This window comes from Danio rerio, chromosome 10 (genome assembly GCF_049306965.1).
Source record: "Danio rerio strain Tuebingen ecotype United States chromosome 10, GRCz12tu, whole genome shotgun sequence".
Taxonomy (NCBI): Eukaryota; Metazoa; Chordata; class Actinopteri; order Cypriniformes; family Danionidae; genus Danio; species Danio rerio.
This window is the reverse complement of record NC_133185.1, coordinates 38238124-38257500: the sequence shown is the minus strand read 5'-3', so window position 1 is coordinate 38257500 and position 19377 is coordinate 38238124. Positions and strand designations below refer to the sequence as shown.

General features: G+C 33.7%; 3 protein-coding genes across 8 annotated transcripts in view; 2 read left to right on the top strand and 1 right to left on the bottom strand.

Moving 5' to 3' along the window:
• Positions 1-5912, top strand: part of tbl2 (transducin beta like 2) — a 10972-nt gene extending 5060 nt beyond the window's left edge. For 5 of the 6 annotated variants that reach the window (XM_073913559.1, XM_073913557.1, XM_073913558.1 and 2 more), the window contains 4 exon segments: positions 48-199; positions 1696-1822; positions 3462-3614; positions 5376-5912. In XM_073913559.1, coding sequence (XP_073769660.1) covers positions 97-199; positions 1696-1822; positions 3462-3614; positions 5376-5835 — 843 coding nt within the window. In that variant the 5' untranslated portion in view covers positions 48-96 and the 3' untranslated portion in view covers positions 5836-5912. 6 annotated transcript variants of the gene reach the window in all.
• mdh2 (malate dehydrogenase 2, NAD (mitochondrial)) overlaps positions 1-19377 on the bottom strand; it is a 172983-nt gene that overhangs the window by 131908 nt on the left and 21698 nt on the right. The window lies entirely within an intron of this gene.
• bcl7ba (BAF chromatin remodeling complex subunit BCL7B a) lies at positions 8880-16485 on the top strand. Its single transcript, NM_213165.1, is given in 6 exon segments — positions 8880-8989; positions 12010-12085; positions 12268-12370; positions 12505-12678; positions 14320-14399; positions 15336-16485. Coding segments are annotated over 6 exon segments (612 nt in total). The 5' UTR covers positions 8880-8897; the 3' UTR covers positions 15423-16485.

The following is a 19377-nucleotide window of genomic DNA, read 5'->3' as shown; positions in this document are numbered from 1 at the left end:
CTGTGGATTGTCTGTTCATACTGCTGACTGTTTTGTTTTGTCCCTAGAGCTTTTATCACCTGGTTGGCTAATGGAGAGACCATTCGTATCTATAAGATGGTCAAAAAGGATGATGGGACGTTCAATTTCAAAGCCGCCCCTGGAGATTTCCCTCAGAAACACAAGGGAGTGATTATCAACATTGGAATTGCTGAGACGGGTCAGTAAAGTGCTCCTGAAATCAAAATTAAAGTTGTCTTGCTGGGGGGGTGTTAGTATCAATGTGTGAAAAACTGATGAGGACATAAAAGATCTTAATGAAGATGTTTATTCAGCAAAGCAGTTTCAAATGACACGGTAGTACCCTGGGTTCAGCGGAGTCAGAATGAACACTGAACATTCTTAAATTAAACTTTTCATGCAGTTTTAGTTAACTGCCTTAGATGTAAATGAAGTTGCTCATTGGCTGTGTTCTGTATGTTAATACAGTTTTGACACCCCATTGAGATGGTTCTCTGTGTCCACTCTAGGGATGCAACGATTAACCGATTTCACTATTAAGCATGGCTTATTTCGTCACTGTTAATTAATCGTAAAGGCTTCTCAACACCAGGTTTCTGTATGGAACAAAACTGCTGCAACTAAAAGTTATGCCAACAATGCGCCAGTTTAAAGTTCTAAGCTTGTACACAATACGCACACACGCACGCACACAGGATCAAAGGCTTATTTTAACTATGGCTGAGGAGGATTTTTTTTTTTCAAAGATTTATTTTTGGACTTTTTGCCTTTATTACATAGGACAGTTTTTGAGACAGGAAGCGAAGTGGGAGAGAGAGACAACAAACTTTTTGGTGCGTTACTGCAATCTCTCACTCTGGTCGGTGACGTCGCCAAACAATCCTTGTGCTGACACGAGAAACTTGCTTGATTAAAAGATGACTGAGGGAGAGGAGTGCTGTTATATACTATAATTTGTTTTTGTTTAGTACAGCATATTATTTACAGTAAATAGCTGAACTAAACTATTATGCCTCATATGTTTCATTGACAGTTTTATTGATCGCTAAGATATGATTGACTTGGATTGAATTTGCTTTAATTTAAAAATGAAAATTGCAAAAATAGCTTAGATGTAGCTACTTTTGCCAAGTACCTTTTAGCTTAGCTTGCTACATTTCCAAGAGGGTAGATTTTAGTGTAGTTAAGCTACTATTTTAAATAGATTTTATAAGCTATTTTAAATAGAGTAACTGATAGCTCAGCTCACTACATTTTTCAAGTAGCTTGCCCAACACTGCAAAAGGCATGGTCAAAAATGTGTTCTCAGTGGTTCAATCGTAATTTTGCTTATAAACGCACACTTTGAACAGACACTGAAGAGAAGAACAGACACTGCCTAAATGCTTTAAGGGCTCTTAAATGCCTTTAAAACACATTCAACTGATAAACTTCTGTTATGGTTATAATTTGCAATGACTCCACAAGTCTCATGTGTTCTCCATTGTTGTGCTGCTCAGCTTTAATGCAAACTCAACAATGCATATCCTGCCATGTGACTAATGCAGACGCACATTGCGATATCGATGTTGAAATGATATATTGTGCAAATATATTGTATTTTTTTCTAAGTCACTTTGTGTAAAAGCTTCTGCAAAATGGTTCAATATAAACATAATGCAATGCTTGATTGCTGGTTTTATGTGCTATTTTCAGGCAAATTTATCATGTCTGCCTCTGTTGACACAACCATTGTGATCTGGGACCTGAAGGGAGAGGTTTTAGCCACTATTAACACCAATCAGATGACTAACTCGCATGCAGCGGTGTCACCATGTGGAAGGTTGGTTCCAAATAATTTGGGTTTGTTTGAGTTATATTCAGTCTTGAGATTTTCGGCTTCGGTATAAAGTTTGGTTATTATTTTTGTTTAGTCTATTGGAAAGAAACCATCCATTTACACATTTAATTGTTTGTTTTGCTGCACTTTATCAATTTGTGTTTGCAGATATTAAATGACGTAATTTTAAAGGCCGTTTTCTCAAAATTTGTATTGTTTTTTCTGCTGTACTGAGCCATAAACCTCCAGTTCAGTTCAACACTTAAACACCAAACTTTTGAGTTTTATTCATATCTGAATTCTGAAGGTTTTACCAAGGCATGTGTTCATCCCATATTGTGCCTGATTATATACAACATTTTGTTATTCTAAAAATGTTTTTTGTTTGTTTTGTTCTTTCTTTCTTTCTTTCTTTCTTTCTTTCTTTCTTTTTTGTTTAGTTTTTCTTGTTTTTTTTTCTTTTGTTCTTTCTTTAGTTCTTTCATTCTTTTTCATTTTCTTTTGTTTATTTACATTTTTCTTTTGTTTTAGTTCTTTCAGTTTTTTTCTTTATTTCCTTCATTTTTAAAATTTTTCTTTCGTTTTTCATTAATTTTTTCTTTCTTTCGCTTTCTTTCGTCCATTCTTTTGTTCTTTTTGAAATTCTTTTGTTTGTTCTTTTGTTCGTTTTTCTTTTTTCAGTTTTTTCTTGTTTTTTTATTTTGTTCTTTCTTTAGTTCTTTCATTCTTTTTTCTTTTTGTTTATTTACATTTTTCTTTTGTTAGTTCTTTCAGTTTTTTTCTTTATTTCCTTCATTTTTTAAAATTTTTCTTTCTTTTTTCGTTAATTTTTTCTTTCTTTCGCTTTCTTTCGTCCATTCTTTTGTTCTTTTTGAAATTCTTTTGTTCTTGTTTTTTTTCTTTTGTTTTTTTCTTTCTTAAGTTCTTTCATTCCTCATTCTTTACATTTTTCTTTTGTTCTTTTAGTTCTTACAGGTTTTTTTTCTTTATTTGCTTTATTTTTAAATTTTTTCTTTCTTTCCTTCATTGAATTTTTCTTTCATTCTTTTGTTTGTTCTTTACTTTTTTATTTGCTGTTGTTTTTCTTTCGTTCTTTCAATTTTGTTTCATTTGTTCTTTGAAAATTTTATTTTATTCCTGTTGTTTTTCATTATTTTGTTTGTTTTTACATTTTTTTCTTTCATTCTTTTGTTCGTTCTTTTGTTCTTTAAATTTTTCTTTTTTCTTGCTTTTCTTTTTTCTTTCCTCCGTTGTTTCTTTCTTTTGTTTGTTTTTCTTTCTCTTGAGGGTTTGCTGTATTTTCTGACATATGGAAAGGTTTCCAAAATATCCCAAAAAAGAAAATTGTGCTAGAAATGAATGCACACATTTAATCAGTGAATGCCTCAGTTGCATATTGTTTTTGTTGTTTTCACATGCAGTGTCTTGGGTGATGTTATGTAGTTCTTGTAAAGCATTTCTCTTTATGTTTTTATATTTTAATGCTTTAAGCAATGATTTAGCCTTCCCTAACTTTTTTTAAATTAAATCGGAAGAAAGAAACTCAAAGTTTGCATCTTTTCCTTCAATAAGCATGTTTGCAGCACCTGCTTAATGCATATTAAAACATGTTTTTTGTTTTGTTTTTTGGTCTTCTCCTAAGGTTTGTAGCGTCCTGTGGCTTCACCCCGGATGTGAAGGTGTGGGAGGTTTGCTTTGGTAAATCAGGGGAGTTCAGAGAAGTGGCCCGTGCCTTTGACCTGAAGGGACACTCGGCTGGGGTTTACTCCTTTGATTTCTCCAATGACTCTCGAAGGCAAGATTAGCTCTGAAAATAATTATGATAATAATACAAATGCATCAGATTTTATATTTTACTAATATAAATTAATTGTTCTGTACATTTTTATATTGCCTTTTTATAAATATTTTTATGTGTTAAATTATGTGTTATTTTAGTGTTATTTATACACTATTTTAGCAGTTAAGTTTAGTCCAAGTTTGTCATTTTTATTTAGCTTTGTCAATTTTGTAGATTTAAAATATGATTTTTCACATGAAAAATTGTTAAAAGCTTCATGTATCAGTGCTATTTTAGCCTTATTTACATAAAATGACACATTTATGAATATTTTACAGCCTCCATTTCTGCATTTTAATCACTGTGATGATTTCATGTACTTACATAACATATTATACATATTAGAACAAGTGAAAATAATCGGCACACTGCCACTTTAGCTCCCAAAAGACTAATTTAATTGAACATTGTTTTGAACCACAAGGTCTTCATCAGGTCATACAAGAGAACCCTAGATATAGTCAAACTTTAGACATCACACCTGCAAACAATGATCACCCCAATTAACCCATAGATATTTAAATTAGATGTTGCCTACACTATTGTTGTCTATCGGAAGGAATGCGTCAATAGAGCTGCCATTTTAGTACAGGGTAGCACTCCTTTGAAATGAGTGCAGGACCAAGGTGAAGTGGAGGACTGGACATCCAGATCCCAGGATATACACATGTATACATATGTCTATGATCAGAAGTGTTCAGTATGCAAATACTTTTTTAAATTACGAAAATTATCATTTAACATCACTTCTATAGCGATGGATAAGTGATCGCACGGGCATTCCTGAGAAAGAGTGTGTGTTTGTGTGTATGGAAATGTATTATCCTCCCTCCTTGTTAAATTTGATCTAATCTGTGTCCTGAAACACAGCCCCTCTCCTGCTTTCACTTCTCATTCTAACCGAGGGAGCGATTTGTTTGTGAATGAATCTTCTTTCTGAATGACTCGTTCATTTAGCCAACAATATTACAAGTTTCTGGCACCGCAGCATCTTGTCATATTTCTTTTACTTTTTTGCTTATTGTATTCAGCAAAACTAGCATAAGTCTAGTATTTAGTGCAAGTTGGTGCTTCTTTGCCTCATGGTTAGTGCAGTAAGTGATTGTATTACCATCAATAACATTGCTTGTTTAGCACAAGAGTTCGTGACATACAAATCTTACCTATGAAATGTTCTGCCATTGTGCTTCGTTTTCTTGATTTGCTCATTACTACACCCGCACACAGCGCTAAAGTCCAGCATCTTCACACCTGGCACACTGTCTTGACTAGTGCAGTTGAATGACATTTGTGCTGGGAGCACTGTACAAACATGGCGGCACTATTGACTCATGCTCAGGGTCCCTATGTGATGTCAAGTGCAAATATCTAGGCAATTAACCTAAGAATAAGTAAACAAGAAAAATACAAACAAATCGAAACAAATTACTACATTAAAAAAAAAACACAAATATACATGCATAAACACATATAATTATATATTTTTTAAAATCTACATCCAAATTCAACCCCTAGGAGTCAAGGTATTTAATGTGTGAATAAAAAAGCTTCCCTCTGCAGTAAAGAGTAATCTATATCGCTGACCCTTTCTACATATTTTAACTTGTTTAATGCCTAAATCGAGCATCTGCCTCTAATACTTTCTTAAATGTGTGCACACTGATGTTATTCTTACTCAATAACATATTAACAACAAAAAATCACTCCTTTTTTCAGAATGGTGACGGTGTCCAAAGACGGCACATGGAAGCTGTGGGACACTGATGTGGAGTATAAGAAAAAGCAGGACCCGTATTTGCTCCGGACGGTGCCGTGTAAAGTATCCGAGGGCAGCCGCATCGCCCTGTCCCCCGACGGTCGCGTAGTCGCCATATCAAACGTCTGCGATATAGCCATGTATAACGCCACCACCGGTGAACTAGAAGAGGAGTTTCACAGCGTTCACAACGGGGAAATAACCGACCTGAAGTTCGACATCAACAACCGCTTCCTACTGAGCACCGGAGATCGAGTCATCCGCGTTTTTCACAACGTGACCGGCTACCGAGCCGCCATCCAAGACATGCAGACCATGCTGAAGAAAGCCTCAAATGATGGAGTGAGACAGAGACTCCGGCAGCAGATCACGGACGCTCAGAGCGCTCTGGACACTGTGCTGAACGCTGCCAAAAACTAAAGCCTGAAGGTTTTCACGAGTGCAGAAACGAGTGGGTTTGGCATGCTAGTTTTATTGAATAAATCGAGTGTTTATAAGTTTGTCTGAGGCTTCTGTTTGTTTTCCATTTTCAACCTCCCACTAATGCTCTAATGGCCCATTTCCACTGAGTGGTTTGGTACGGGTCACCTTTATCAGGCTTGCATTTCCACTGCCAAAAGGGAATGGTGGGTGTGGGGTACGACAGAAAGTTTCAGTCGACGTCATTCTTGCTCGAGGAAATGTCTACAAGTCGTTCACATATCATACGACAAGCACTTCTCATAGAACAGATGCTTTATACACATACATACTTGTGTATAAATGTTCATTACTAACCTTTCTATGAACATGATTTGATTATAACTGCAGATCAATGAGAGGGTGAAATAGCCTTCTGTAACGTCTGCGATTATATAAAATAAATAAATAAATTCAACATATATGAGCACATACAGACCCTTACAGTCTCTGATATGTTACTACTTACAGAAAAAAGTACATACAGCATACATTTAGTCCTTATTTGGATTCAAAAGCGACACGCAGCAGCCCACATTCAGTGCAAACCTCTCATATGTATATCTTTAATCTTCACCAGCACATGTGACCTCTGTTAGAAAGTACTCAGTCATACCAGAGTTCTTAATAGTCCAAAAAATTATGACAATAGTTAAACATGGTAGTTTGTTCATGGTTTAGGTTGCTGAAAGAATCACTTGCTCCTTTGTTTTTCCAGCTTCTCCTTTGTTTTTTCGCACTTCACTCTCACGTTTGTCAGTTTCTGAAAGGATCGGATGTCAGATGCACTTCAATAATCATGTGCACGTTGTTATCAGCTTAAGAAGTGCATTATTTCAAATATAGACGTGTGAGGAGTGCACACAAGAAAGCGAAACCCCTCGTGCTTTAAACGGCCTTGTAAACAACTACAGGGAAGGGTAGATTCTGCTCTTCTTGGCTTTGTGGCTGTTCATCAAGATGACAAGGTTTGTTTATGCTAGGGTTGACCATTGGTCGTTAATATATGTATATATTATTACTATGTAATGGCTGTGAATCTAAAAATGGCGCATCCATTGTTTTGATTCTCCTGGCTTGTGCATGTGCTAGTGATGTATTTCTGTAAACCAATAGCGTTCAGCTGTGCGTCTTGCTTCACCTTTTGGTACCCTTTTGAAAATGGTATCAAAAAAGTGGCCATAAAAGCGCAGCGAACTGTACCACTCAGTGGAAACAGGCCATAATGCAGTGTTTCCCAACCCTGTTCCTGAAAACACACCAACAGTACACATTTTCAACCTCTCCCTAATCAAACACACCAGAATCAACTCAGCAGAACAATAGAAGGGACTCCAAAACCTGAAATAAATGGATCAGATAAGGGAGACCTTAAAATATATATACTAGTGTGCCTCCAGGGTTGAGAAACACTGATCTAATGTCATCTATTTGTGTTTTATATATATATATATATATATATATATATATATATATATATATATATATATATATATATATATATATATATATATATATATATAAATGAATTTTCACAATAATATAAACCTAACAGTACATCTTTACAAGATTACACAAAGAAAAATTTCAAAACCGGACAACGGAGGGAAAAAAGCTCCCATTATATATAAAACAGGACTTCCCCAGATAATTGCAGATAATATACAGTTACATTATTCCCTCAGTATGATAGGGGAAAGACTAGGTCCCTTGTTTTACAGGTGAAATAATTTAAAGTCTGCAAGAAATCAGAATTTGCAATGTTTATTTTTGCTTATTAGCTCACATTCTTGGTCTTAAAGGGACATTCGTTTATTCATTTTCTTTTCGGCTTAGTCCCTTTATTAATCTGGGGTCGCCACAGCGGAATGAATCGTCAACTTATCCAGCATATGTTTTATGCAGCGGATGCCCTTTCAGCTGCAACCCATCACTGGGAAACACCCACACACTTCCATTCACACACATACTCTGTCAAAATTGTGTCATTTTCTCACCCTTTACTCGTTTCAAACCTTTATGAACTGGTTTCTTCTGTTAAACACAAAAAATATTTCCAAATACGGGTAACCATTGATGTCTGTAGTTTTTGTTTTTCCGATTATGTAAGTCAATGATTGCAGGGTTTCAGCTTTCTTCAACAGAAGTTACAAACTCATAAATGTTTATATACTAGTGATAAATAGTGAAATTCTCAATTCTCTCACAAGTGGAAGTTTGTCAAAAGTCCAAACTAAGATGTAAATTTACATCTGTAAGGAGGACAAAGACAGAAATGTGAGATGAAAAACTTTATTCTGTGACAGAAATAAGCTTCCACATAATATACTGCCCTACAAAGAATAAACTTAATAATACTAGTTTGATTTTTGTTGATTTGTCAAAGAAAGCATAGGTAAGAAATTTGTCAGCAAATGAATAAAAAAAACTTTTACTAGCATTGGAAAGATTTGGGACACCATTTACAAAACTTAGCCTCCTAATTTCTAAGAATTAAATAATATATTTATTTAAATTAATTTAGCAAATGTTTTTAATTTTAATATATTTTGTTGTTTTTTTTTTAGGTTGATTAACATAAATAACACGAGGGCTGTTTGGTTCGTCTTACATATGTTACATTTAACATAATAAAAGCTACAGCGGCCATTTTATTTTATACTTTCTTGTATTACATGTTTGTTTTAATATAGTATTTAAAAAAATAGTCACTAAAGACCTTTATTTTGAAATGAACTATAACTGTGAGGAGTTGTGTAAACGTATTTAGGGTAAACGAATACGATTTTTTACAATACGTATTGAGTAATAAATCTGTGACTTGATAAATATATAGGTATTTGCTCATTTTCTAATAAATAAAAACTCTTAACAGCAGCCACCTGTGTCCTCTGGAAGTAGGTGGGATCTACTTGTCAAGCTGTGGAAAGTGGAGAGAGTCGTGAGTTCTCGCGAGACGAGATTTGCGCCGCTAGACTGCGAGACCGACACGATTCCAGTAAGAGTACCGATAAAATTAAGAAATGTCGGGTCGTTCGGTCCGCGCGGAGACCCGGAGCCGCGCTAAAGATGACATTAAGAAAGTCATGGCTGCCATCGAGAGAGTACGGAGATGGTGAGTACGCCGAGCGCCGTCACGACACTTTGAAAGAGAAAATTGTTTTTCAAAAGAGAAACTTCAGTCGGAAAGGAGGAGGACTTTCATAAGAGGATGCAGTTTGATTGACACAAGATTCAGCCAATGGCAGGCCGCCTGTCTTTGTTTTATGAAAGGACAAGCGGCACAAAAGAGGCGGGACTAAAGGGGACTTTTAAACGGGTTTTTTTTTTCTGCTGAAGAAGTTTAAAGTCTGTTAGAAATATTTAATAGCGTACTTAATTGTCCTTTTTACACAGTTTTATCTAATCATTTACGAATTTACTATTCAAACGGCTAATCCAAGTACATCCCATCAGGATTCAGCCCTGTAAAACCCAAGCACTTTTGTGATTAAGATAAATGGGGATATTGGATAGTGTATAACTCATCAACAAATGGACTGTAATCCCTCATGTCCAGAAAAAAACAGCTTTTAGAGGAAACTTTCTTCAATTGGAAGCTTGAGAAGTGCTATTTTCCTGCATGGTTGTATTTTTAGGGCAAGACAATGCAGGTGAATCAAATAAAGAATAATAGTTATCACCATATTTTTGTAGTTGTTTGTTTACATTTGTATTACAAGGTTTCTAAAAAGTTTTGAAATATGAAGTATGTGCTCGTTTTAGGTTAAACATAGTGTTCATAACTTTATTATTGTCAAATGTTACAAATGTTATTTCAATTAGGATAATACTGTGAACATCTAAAAAGAAAAGAAAGAAATAGTAGAATAAAATGTACACTACATATGTATACTACAAAAAGGTACACGGTGGTACAAATAATGTCCCTTAAGGAACAGTTTTGTACCTTTGTAAAAGTCGTACCTTATATGGAACTGAAAAGACCTCTTGTGATACTGTTCTGTACCTTTTATGATACATCTGAAATTAAGGTATACAATTGTTCTCATAACAAACGTACAAAAGTGTTGGACAACTCCTTTTTTTACAATATCCATGAAAGTAAATATCACTGGAAAGGCAAAGTGATTTCATGAATAATTTCCATATTAAAACATTAATCATCATTTAAAAAACTTGTTTAAAGAAACTCATCAACATTAATTATTAAGTTCTATAAAACAAAACTAAATGTATTGTAAACTAAATATTTAAGGCATTTTTAATAAACACTTATTAGTTTTTTCTGATAAATACAGTTTTATTATTGATATCTGCACCTTTTGGCGTTTGCTTTCCACTACACACATGAGCTGGCAAAAGTCCTGCATATGCAGTGTTCATGCAGACATTTTAGTAATGTAAAACTAATCAAACATTGTGCATATCTCGTTACAATAGTTTTGCATAACTCTATTTCTATTTTAAAAACATGTAAATTAAATGAACTTATAGATGATTACAAAGGTATTGTGTGAAAATTGGAAAAATGTTTAATATTGTACATGAGAGAATGTATTTCTTTAACATTTTTGTGAAAAGTGTTGTGAAATGTTTAGCAAAAAAGTATTAAAGTATTTTTTATTCTTTTATTGTAAACTGAAGAGGTGCGTTAACTCAAAAAGAAACTTAAAAAAACACTGTTTAAAAATGTATTTGATGTTTTATATTTACTAAAAATAAATTGACACGTTTTGGATAAAGCAAAAAGCCTTTAAACAGTTCTTGAAGGAACACATTTGACACTGTTAAAGTGTCTTGTCACTATACCTGTACCTGTGGTACCTTGATGGATCAGATTTGTATCTTTGATGAAGGCACAATATTGTATCTGCAGGTTTTAAAAACTAAAGGTACAATTTGGATTCCCATGGTACAAATCATGTCCTTAAAGTTGAAAACTGCAATGATACTAATTTGTTTCTTTGTCTTAAGGTACATTTCTGTTCGATAAAAAGGTGCTGTTCCAGTGACAAGAGTTTGTACCTTCTTTGGTACAACATTGTACCATTTTTTTTTTTCTGAGAGCGTATCAGGCAAATCATGTGTGAACATATTCCTCTGTAAAATATAGGCCTATACATGGATTAAACTGCAAATTTGGGTGTATACAAATGCTGATGTGGAGATTTTGACTTTAAATTCATGTATTGTTATAGAAATTCAGAGATAAATTGATAAAGTGCGACAAAATAAACACTGTATTTAAGATGTTTTCCTTACATTATAAATAACATTTTAGGGGCACAAATATTCATAAAAGCAAATGTGTAAGTTGTTCAGTTTATTAATGTTAATTTTTCTTTTGTTGTGATTTAATGTTTGAGATAATGTAATCCAGAGGTGTATAAAAGCTACATGCTATGATCAATATTGTCTGATGAACACGCTTTGTGATGGCTTTTTTAAGTAATACATTTATATTTTTTGAGTTTTTGGAGCTTTGGTGTTGCCGCATTTATGAATATTTTTTTAGTTATTTGTTTATTCGGCAGGGACAGTGTACATTAATTAGCATTGCTGCAAATGCACCAGAATTAGCCATAAGGCTGTTTTTCATCCGTTGTCCCGGGACAAATGTTGAAATTGTCACCCTAAAAAAATCCAAAAATTATAAAATCAATCAAGTATAGTCAAGAAGCACTGAAATCGACATAGTTAAGTGGATCTTAATAAAAAAGTATATGTACAAAATAAGCTAAAAACACCAACATTATGCAATAGAGATAAGAGTAGTTAAACACATTTAAACAACACATTAAGATGGCAGGCACAAGTGGTAACATGATAGGTAGGTACAAGCTTATATAAACGATGACACGTCTTTGTTCTATTACTCAGAGTTTGAAATGTTTTTTGAACATATTGTAAGTGGTCATTTCTCTGATGCTCCCAGGGACAGAGCACTTTTTGGACTTTTTTTTTAGTTTTTCTGAGTACCCATTCAGACTGATCTGCGTGCTTTTATGCATTCTTTCAAATAACATTTTAGGAAAAGCTTAAAACCACACAACTAGCAGGTGTATGAATAATGAGTTTATGACTGCGGTCTGATGTATATGGGAAACCTGAACTCCTATTGCTCCATTTCAGGGAGAAGAAATGGGTCACAGTTGGAGATACATCATTAAGAATATTTAAATGGGTCCCCGTGGTGGACACAAAGGAGGTATGACACATTTAAAATGCTTCTTTCTCTTGATTTTAATTGCCATCTGGCTGAATGGGATTTAAATTCAGTCACATTTCACAAAAATACAACATCTCCATCTCATACATATTGATCAGGATCTGTAATTTCCAAACTCCTTCACTGTATTTACTGTTTCCATCACCTGATTTTTTTTTCAGAAGGAAAAGAGCAAAGTGTCTGTGGGTGGAGAAATGCAGCGGAAGAATTTTCCCTCAGAGGAGTCCTCTGATAATGCCTGCTCTGTGCTATTAGATTTTCAAGGTAAACATGTTTTAATAGGACATTAAATCCCAAAACATTAATATTCTGCCAGTGTTTTCTCACCCTAAAAGAGTTTCAAAGCTATATAATTTTCTTTCGTTCATGTAAATTGGATATATTCTCCTGGTTGCCAGATGAAAACAGCAACCAGAGTTCTCTGTCAGACTCATACCAGCATAAAGCAGCCGCAGACAGCAGCAATAACTCCAGTCCACCGGCCAGTGAGCCGGTCAGTCCGGCACCTCAGAGTCTAGACTACAGGACTGATGACCCACAGCCACCCACCCTCGGCCAGGAGATCATGGAAGGTGAGACTCATACAGAACCATGCATTCATTATTATATTATATTATATTATATTATATTATATTATATTATATTATATTATATTATATTATATTATATTATATTATATTATATTATATTATATTATATTATATTATATTACATTATATTATATATTTTTAAATGTGTGTATAGATTACATTACATAATTAATAATATAATTAAATAATATTATACCATATTGTTGTAATATTATTTGTTTATTATATTATATATTTTTATATTACTTGTTTATAGTCTATTATTTTATAATATAATATATATTATTATACTAATTATTCTAATATTATTTGTATATTATATTATTATTTGTTATTTTTATATTATATTTATTGTTTTATTATATTTTATATTCTAATATTAATTGTATATTATATTATATTATGTTATATTATTTGTATATAATACATTATTTTGTTATATTATTTTATATCCTATTATTTGTATATATTATATTTTTTCTATAACACATATTATCATTATATTTATTATATTACTTATATATTATATTTATATTACTTATATATTATATATATATATATATATATATATATATATATATATATATATATATATATATATATATATATATATATATATATATATATATTATATATATTTTTATATATTACTTATATATATATATTACTTATATATTATTTATTATATTACTTATATTTATTATATTGTTTGTTTACTATCCTAATTTTATTATATTATATTATAATATTTTATTGTATTTATTATATTGTATTATTTTAATATTATTGTAATATTATTTTTAAATAACATTACATTGTATTCTATTATTTGTTATTATTATATTTATTTTATTATTTCTATATTCTACTATATAATTTTTATATTTCATTACATTATATTAAATCATATTATATTTATCATGATTTATTTTTTATTATATTATAATATAATGGTTTAGACATTAAATTAGACATTTTAAAAAGTAATTTTTGCTAACAAAATCAGCATTTTTCACTTTTTTTTTAACTTAGTAAAACATTCATATTATGAAATATAATTCCATTTTAAAATAGCAGGTTTTGTTTTTTAATCATTTTATTTTAATATATTTATTTTGTTTTCCAGTGTAATATGATCCTTTAAAAATCCTTCTTATATGGTGATTTACTGTTCAATAAATGTCATATTTTGAAATGCTTCATTCTTACGTACTCTGAAATATGATTTATTGCTTTAATGCACAGCCTAATTTCCAGCATCACATGATTCTTCAGAAATCATTCAAATATTATGGTTTGGTGCTAAAAACAGTGGTATAATCTGTAGTGACCATCCACAAATTGGCCTTGCTAAATAAAAAATCCTATTAAAATCCTTTTAAATCTTTCTAACCCCAAAACATGAATGGTAGGTTTTATTTTTTACAAGCTTGTTTTAATATTTAGTCACATTAACCTGAGGTTTCACAGTAAATTGTTTGCCCTCTTTGTTTCTCTGTGATTCGATCTGATCTGAACAAACGCATTATACTGTTATCTCGTAAAATACATATTTCACAGAAGTCTGCTGAGATCTTTTAGTCAGTCGACCCACTTTTAAAAATGTGAACCTTTTTTTTTTAGAGCCGCTTCTGCAGTCAAGTGAGATTGCAGATGAGCCGCCAACACTGATCAAAGAAGATCTTCTACCCCTCACTGCTCAGGTACAAAATACTACTAATCAAGTCAAAGTTTAGTAGTTATTGTAATGCTGGAAAACTTACTCGGTCTTAGCCTACGAATTATAGGTGTGCAATGTTTATCGTCTATGATAATATCGTACTTGTTGTTCTACAGTGTGCGAGCTGACAGCATCTAGTACATGCTTTTGCGTCTGGAGAGTTTAAGAGTGTTCATTGTGTGATGAAATCTGTAAGGATACAGTTAGAATGGCCTACAGTTGGAGCCCCAATGATGATAATAGATAAATTCTTTCTAAATGGAGATGTTCAAGTTCATTTATTCATTCATTTTTCTTCGGCTTAGTCCCTTATTTATCAGGGGTCGCCACAGCGGAATGAACCGCCAACTATTCCAGCATATATTTTTTTATAGCGGATGCCGTTCCAGCTGCAACCCAATGCTGGGAAACACCCATACACTCTCACATTCACAAACGCTCATACACTACGGATTATTTAGTTTACCCAATTCACCTATAGCGCATGTCTTTGGACTCGTGGGGGTAACCGGAGCACCCGGAGGAAACCCAAGCCAACACAAGGAGAACATGCAAACTCCACACTGAAATGCCAACTGTCCCAGCTGAGACTCGAACCAGCGACCTTCTTGCTGTGAGGCGATTGTGCTACCCACTGCGCCACCGTGCTGCCCCGATATTCAAGTTATCTGGTGAAATTGTATTCATATCGCAGAATAACAAAATATTGCAATGCTAGATTTTCCCAATATCATGCAGGTATTATATCCATTGTCCTGTCCAATAAAAGGAGAAGACTCCCTAATAAATTAATTCTAAAAGATTTTTTTTGTATTTGTTGAAAAATAAATGAACTAATGAAACCTTATAAAGTGTTACCGAGGGACACTAATAACCCAACACCAGCTAGTTGTAATATCTCTTTTCGTTGTGTGTACAGGAGGACGAGGACAGCTGTGGAGCTCCACCACTGAAAAGAATCTGCACCGAGCAGGTCTCGGTCATCCAGATGGTCCCTCTGAGCTAACACACAGACACTCACACACACATACTGTACACTGGGCATTGATAATCAGCCAGACTGATAACTGACCTTCCTAGAACTGCTGCGAAAGACACAACATGGACCAGACGTCTAGAAAGCACTATATTTATTATTACTATCGTCACATGGGATGGCTTTTTAACCTTTTAGAGTTTTTAAATCTCTGCCTTCCCTGACTCTTATTCCCAGAATACGCTTCCATTCAGGTCATGCTGGAATTATCATTAATTTCAGAAGATCTCATAGCAGAATTTCCTAATTCCGATAATTCCGAAGCAATAAATCAAGGTTTATAGACCGAAACCGAAAGAAGCCAGAATATTAACTGGACATTCCTGTTTACAGGAGAGCGGATGACTGAAAAACGGGAAGCGCTTCTTGCTGAAATTGCTGTTACTGTTATAATGCTGATAGTTTTATATAATATATAGTGGAATGTGATGCTTGTTTTAAAAGAAAGCCATAAAGCGACGTAATTTGGACTGAATGGTTAGCCTTAAAATGTCCTCTGAAATAAAGACAAGTAGTGAGTTCTATTAAGAAGGGTACTTGAAATATAATGAAATGCACAAATAATCTCATTAGACCACACCATTCCCTTTTAATAAACACGTCTTCACTCGTAGCCTGAGTTTACACACAGGCTGAAATGAATGTTAAAGTTTTAATTCGTAAGATGTGAATAATGTAGTTTGTAGATTCTGCTCTCAGGGTCTCTGGTGCCTCCAGCTGCTCAAGAATCTCTCATTAGTTTTAATTAATTGAACATTCATTATTTTTTTCTGCCTGAAGGACACCCCTAAAGCGCCCATCTTTTATGCCACCTATTTTTTTTTATTTAGACCAATTTTGCTAATGTAATGCACACATCGATAGAAGTTGGTGTTTAGTTTGTTGTTGCTTTTCATCAGATTTTATAGTGTGGGTGATTGTTGATTCGTTTTTGCCCTTTATCTTTGCACACTGGTCTAGTGGGCACATTGTGGTTGAAGAAGCAGCAATATTGTCATTTGAAGCAAGTATCATTAAAAATATTAGAAATTTATTTCATTAATTGTTTACATGGTTTATTTTTGACGTATGATTCAAATATTGATGTAAACTATGGTTTACTGCTCCACAATTGTTTTCAACACTAAACCTGTATACTTTGAATTCTATAGGATCATGTCACACTGCTGCTGATAATGTAGCTTTGAATTCACAGGAAAATATTATACTTTAAAATACACTCATCGGCCACTTTATAAGGTACCCCTTAGTAGTACCGGGTTGGACCCAACTTTTGCCTTTAGAACTGCCTTAATCCTTCATGGCACAGATTCAGAGAGGCACTGGAAATATTCCTCAGAGATTTTGGTTCATATTGACATAATAGCGTCACGCAGTTGCTGCAGATTTGTCCGCTGCGCATTCATGATGCGAATCTCCCGTTCCACCACCTCCCAAAGGTGCTCTATTGGATTGAGCTTTGGTGACTGTGTAGGCCATTTGAGTACAGTGAACTCATTGTTATGATCAAGAAACCAGTTTGAGATGATTCACGCTTTAATTATGACATGGCACATTATCCTGCTGTAAGAAGATGGGTTCACTGTGGTCATAAAGAGATGGACATGGTCAGCAACAATACTCGGGTAGGATGTGGCACTGACACAATGCTCAATTGGTACTAAAGGGCCCAAAGTGTGCCAGGAAATTATCCCCCACACCATTACACCACCATCACAAGCTTGAACCGTTGATACAAGGCAGGATGGATCCATGCTTTCATGTTGTTGAGGCCAAATTCTGACCCTACCATCCAAACAGAACTGCCGCTCACTGTATATATTCTCTTTTTCAGATCATTCTCTGTGAACCCTAGAGATGGTTGTGCGTGAAAATTCCAGTAGATCAGTAGTTTCTGAAATACTCAGACCAGCCGGTCTGGTACCAACAACCGTGCCATGTTCAAAGTCACTTAAATCCCCTTTCTTCCCCGTTCTGATGCTCTGTTTGAACTGCAGCAGATCGTCTTGACCATGTCTACATGCCTAAATGCATTGAGTTGCTGCCACGTTATTTGCATTAACAAGCAGTTGGACAGGTGTACCTAATAAAGTGGCCTGTTAGTGTGTATATGTATATATATATATATATATATATATATATATATATATATATATATACACACACACACACACACACACACACACACACACACACACACACACACACACAAAATGGTTATATATTACTAATAATAATTAAGCCTAGGTGATATTAAAATATATATGGGATATTTTAAAACCTCAATCTTTTGGTTTATACGTTCATAAAACCAGAATGAAAAGTTTTGTAAGGCAAGGCAAGTTTATTTATATAGCACATTTCATACACAGTGGCAATTCAAAGTGCTTTACATAAACAGGAATAAAAGAGACTAGTATGAGAAAAATAAAAACAAATAATAAAAATTATAAAACAGATAAAATGTGTTAGTACAGGTTATAAAAGAATGAAATGGAAGAGATAAACATAATAGTGCGATCTGTGGGACGCAGCACAGTGCTCATTCAGTAAAGGCACAGCTAAACAGATGTGTTTTCAGTCTTGATTTGAATGTGCCTAATGTTGGAGCACATCGGATCATTTCTGTAAGCTGATTCCAGCAGTGAGAGGCGTAGTAGCTTAAGGCTGATTCACCCTGCTTTGGCTGAACTTTTGGAATTTCTAGTTTATATGTTCTTAAAGATCTGAGTGATCTAATAGGTTTGCATTCAGTGAACATATCTGTAATATATTGAGGTTCTAGGCAATTTAGTGATTTATAGACGAGTAATAATAATTTAAAATCTATTCTGAATGTAACTGGGAACCAGTGTAAAGACCTGAGGACAGGTGTGATGTGCTCTGATTTCCTGGTTATATCTGTGGAGTGCAGGGTTGGGTAAGTTATTTATTTAAATTCTATTTAAATTACTTTCTCTTATTTAATTAGATTTATAGAGATTGTGAGCAGTTAAATTGCTAAGTGCAAAATAGATATTTACTCTTAATTCTTTAAATTTTTCCTTTTAGCTTTAACAAATTGTTATACATAATATTAAACAATAAATGTATCAAAATATGAAACGTTTCGGTGTAATGGCGCAATATTTCATAAATGCCATATATTGATCATATACCATATAATTCTTATACCATATAATTCTTTCTTAATGCATTCATTTAGTCAGACAAATCTAACCGTCTTTAGTTAGGAAATCGAGTTACAGTGAAAACTATCTGAGTAAGAATGCATTTTTTTTCTTTAGCCGGGTCAGTTGGCATTTCGGTGTGGAGTTTGCATGTTCTCCTCACTGTTTCCCTCACAGACATGCCATAGACATGCTCTATAGTTGACTTGAATAAACTAAATTGGCCATATGAATGTGTGTGAATGAGTGTGTAGGGATGTTTCCCAGTACTGGGTCGCAGCTGGAAGGGCATCCACTGTGTAAAACATATGCTACATAAGTTGGTGATTCATTCCGCTGTGGCGAACCCTGATGAAAAAAGGGAACAAGCTAAAGTGAATGAATGAATGTACAACATATATTTGTCTAACAATAACATTGATTTACTGTATACAGAACTGTTGAATTAATGCACAATATTTAAGGAAAGTGCACGAGTTACTACAATTAAATTACCCAAAAACGCCTTGCTTTACTTTTCCAGCAGAAAATGACAGTAACTAGTCACTTTGCAACTAATTAAACCCAACACGTGTGGTGTGCTATCCAATGTTTGACCGGCAGGTGGCGCTAAAGCCATTTTTTTTTCAAATCAGTAGGAATTATTATTTTATCCCTCTTCAAGATTTTTTAAAATTAAATTTACTTTTCATTCCATCATGCAAAATATATTTGAGTCATCTACACAATACAGTTTTTCTCTTCTCCAGTTGAGT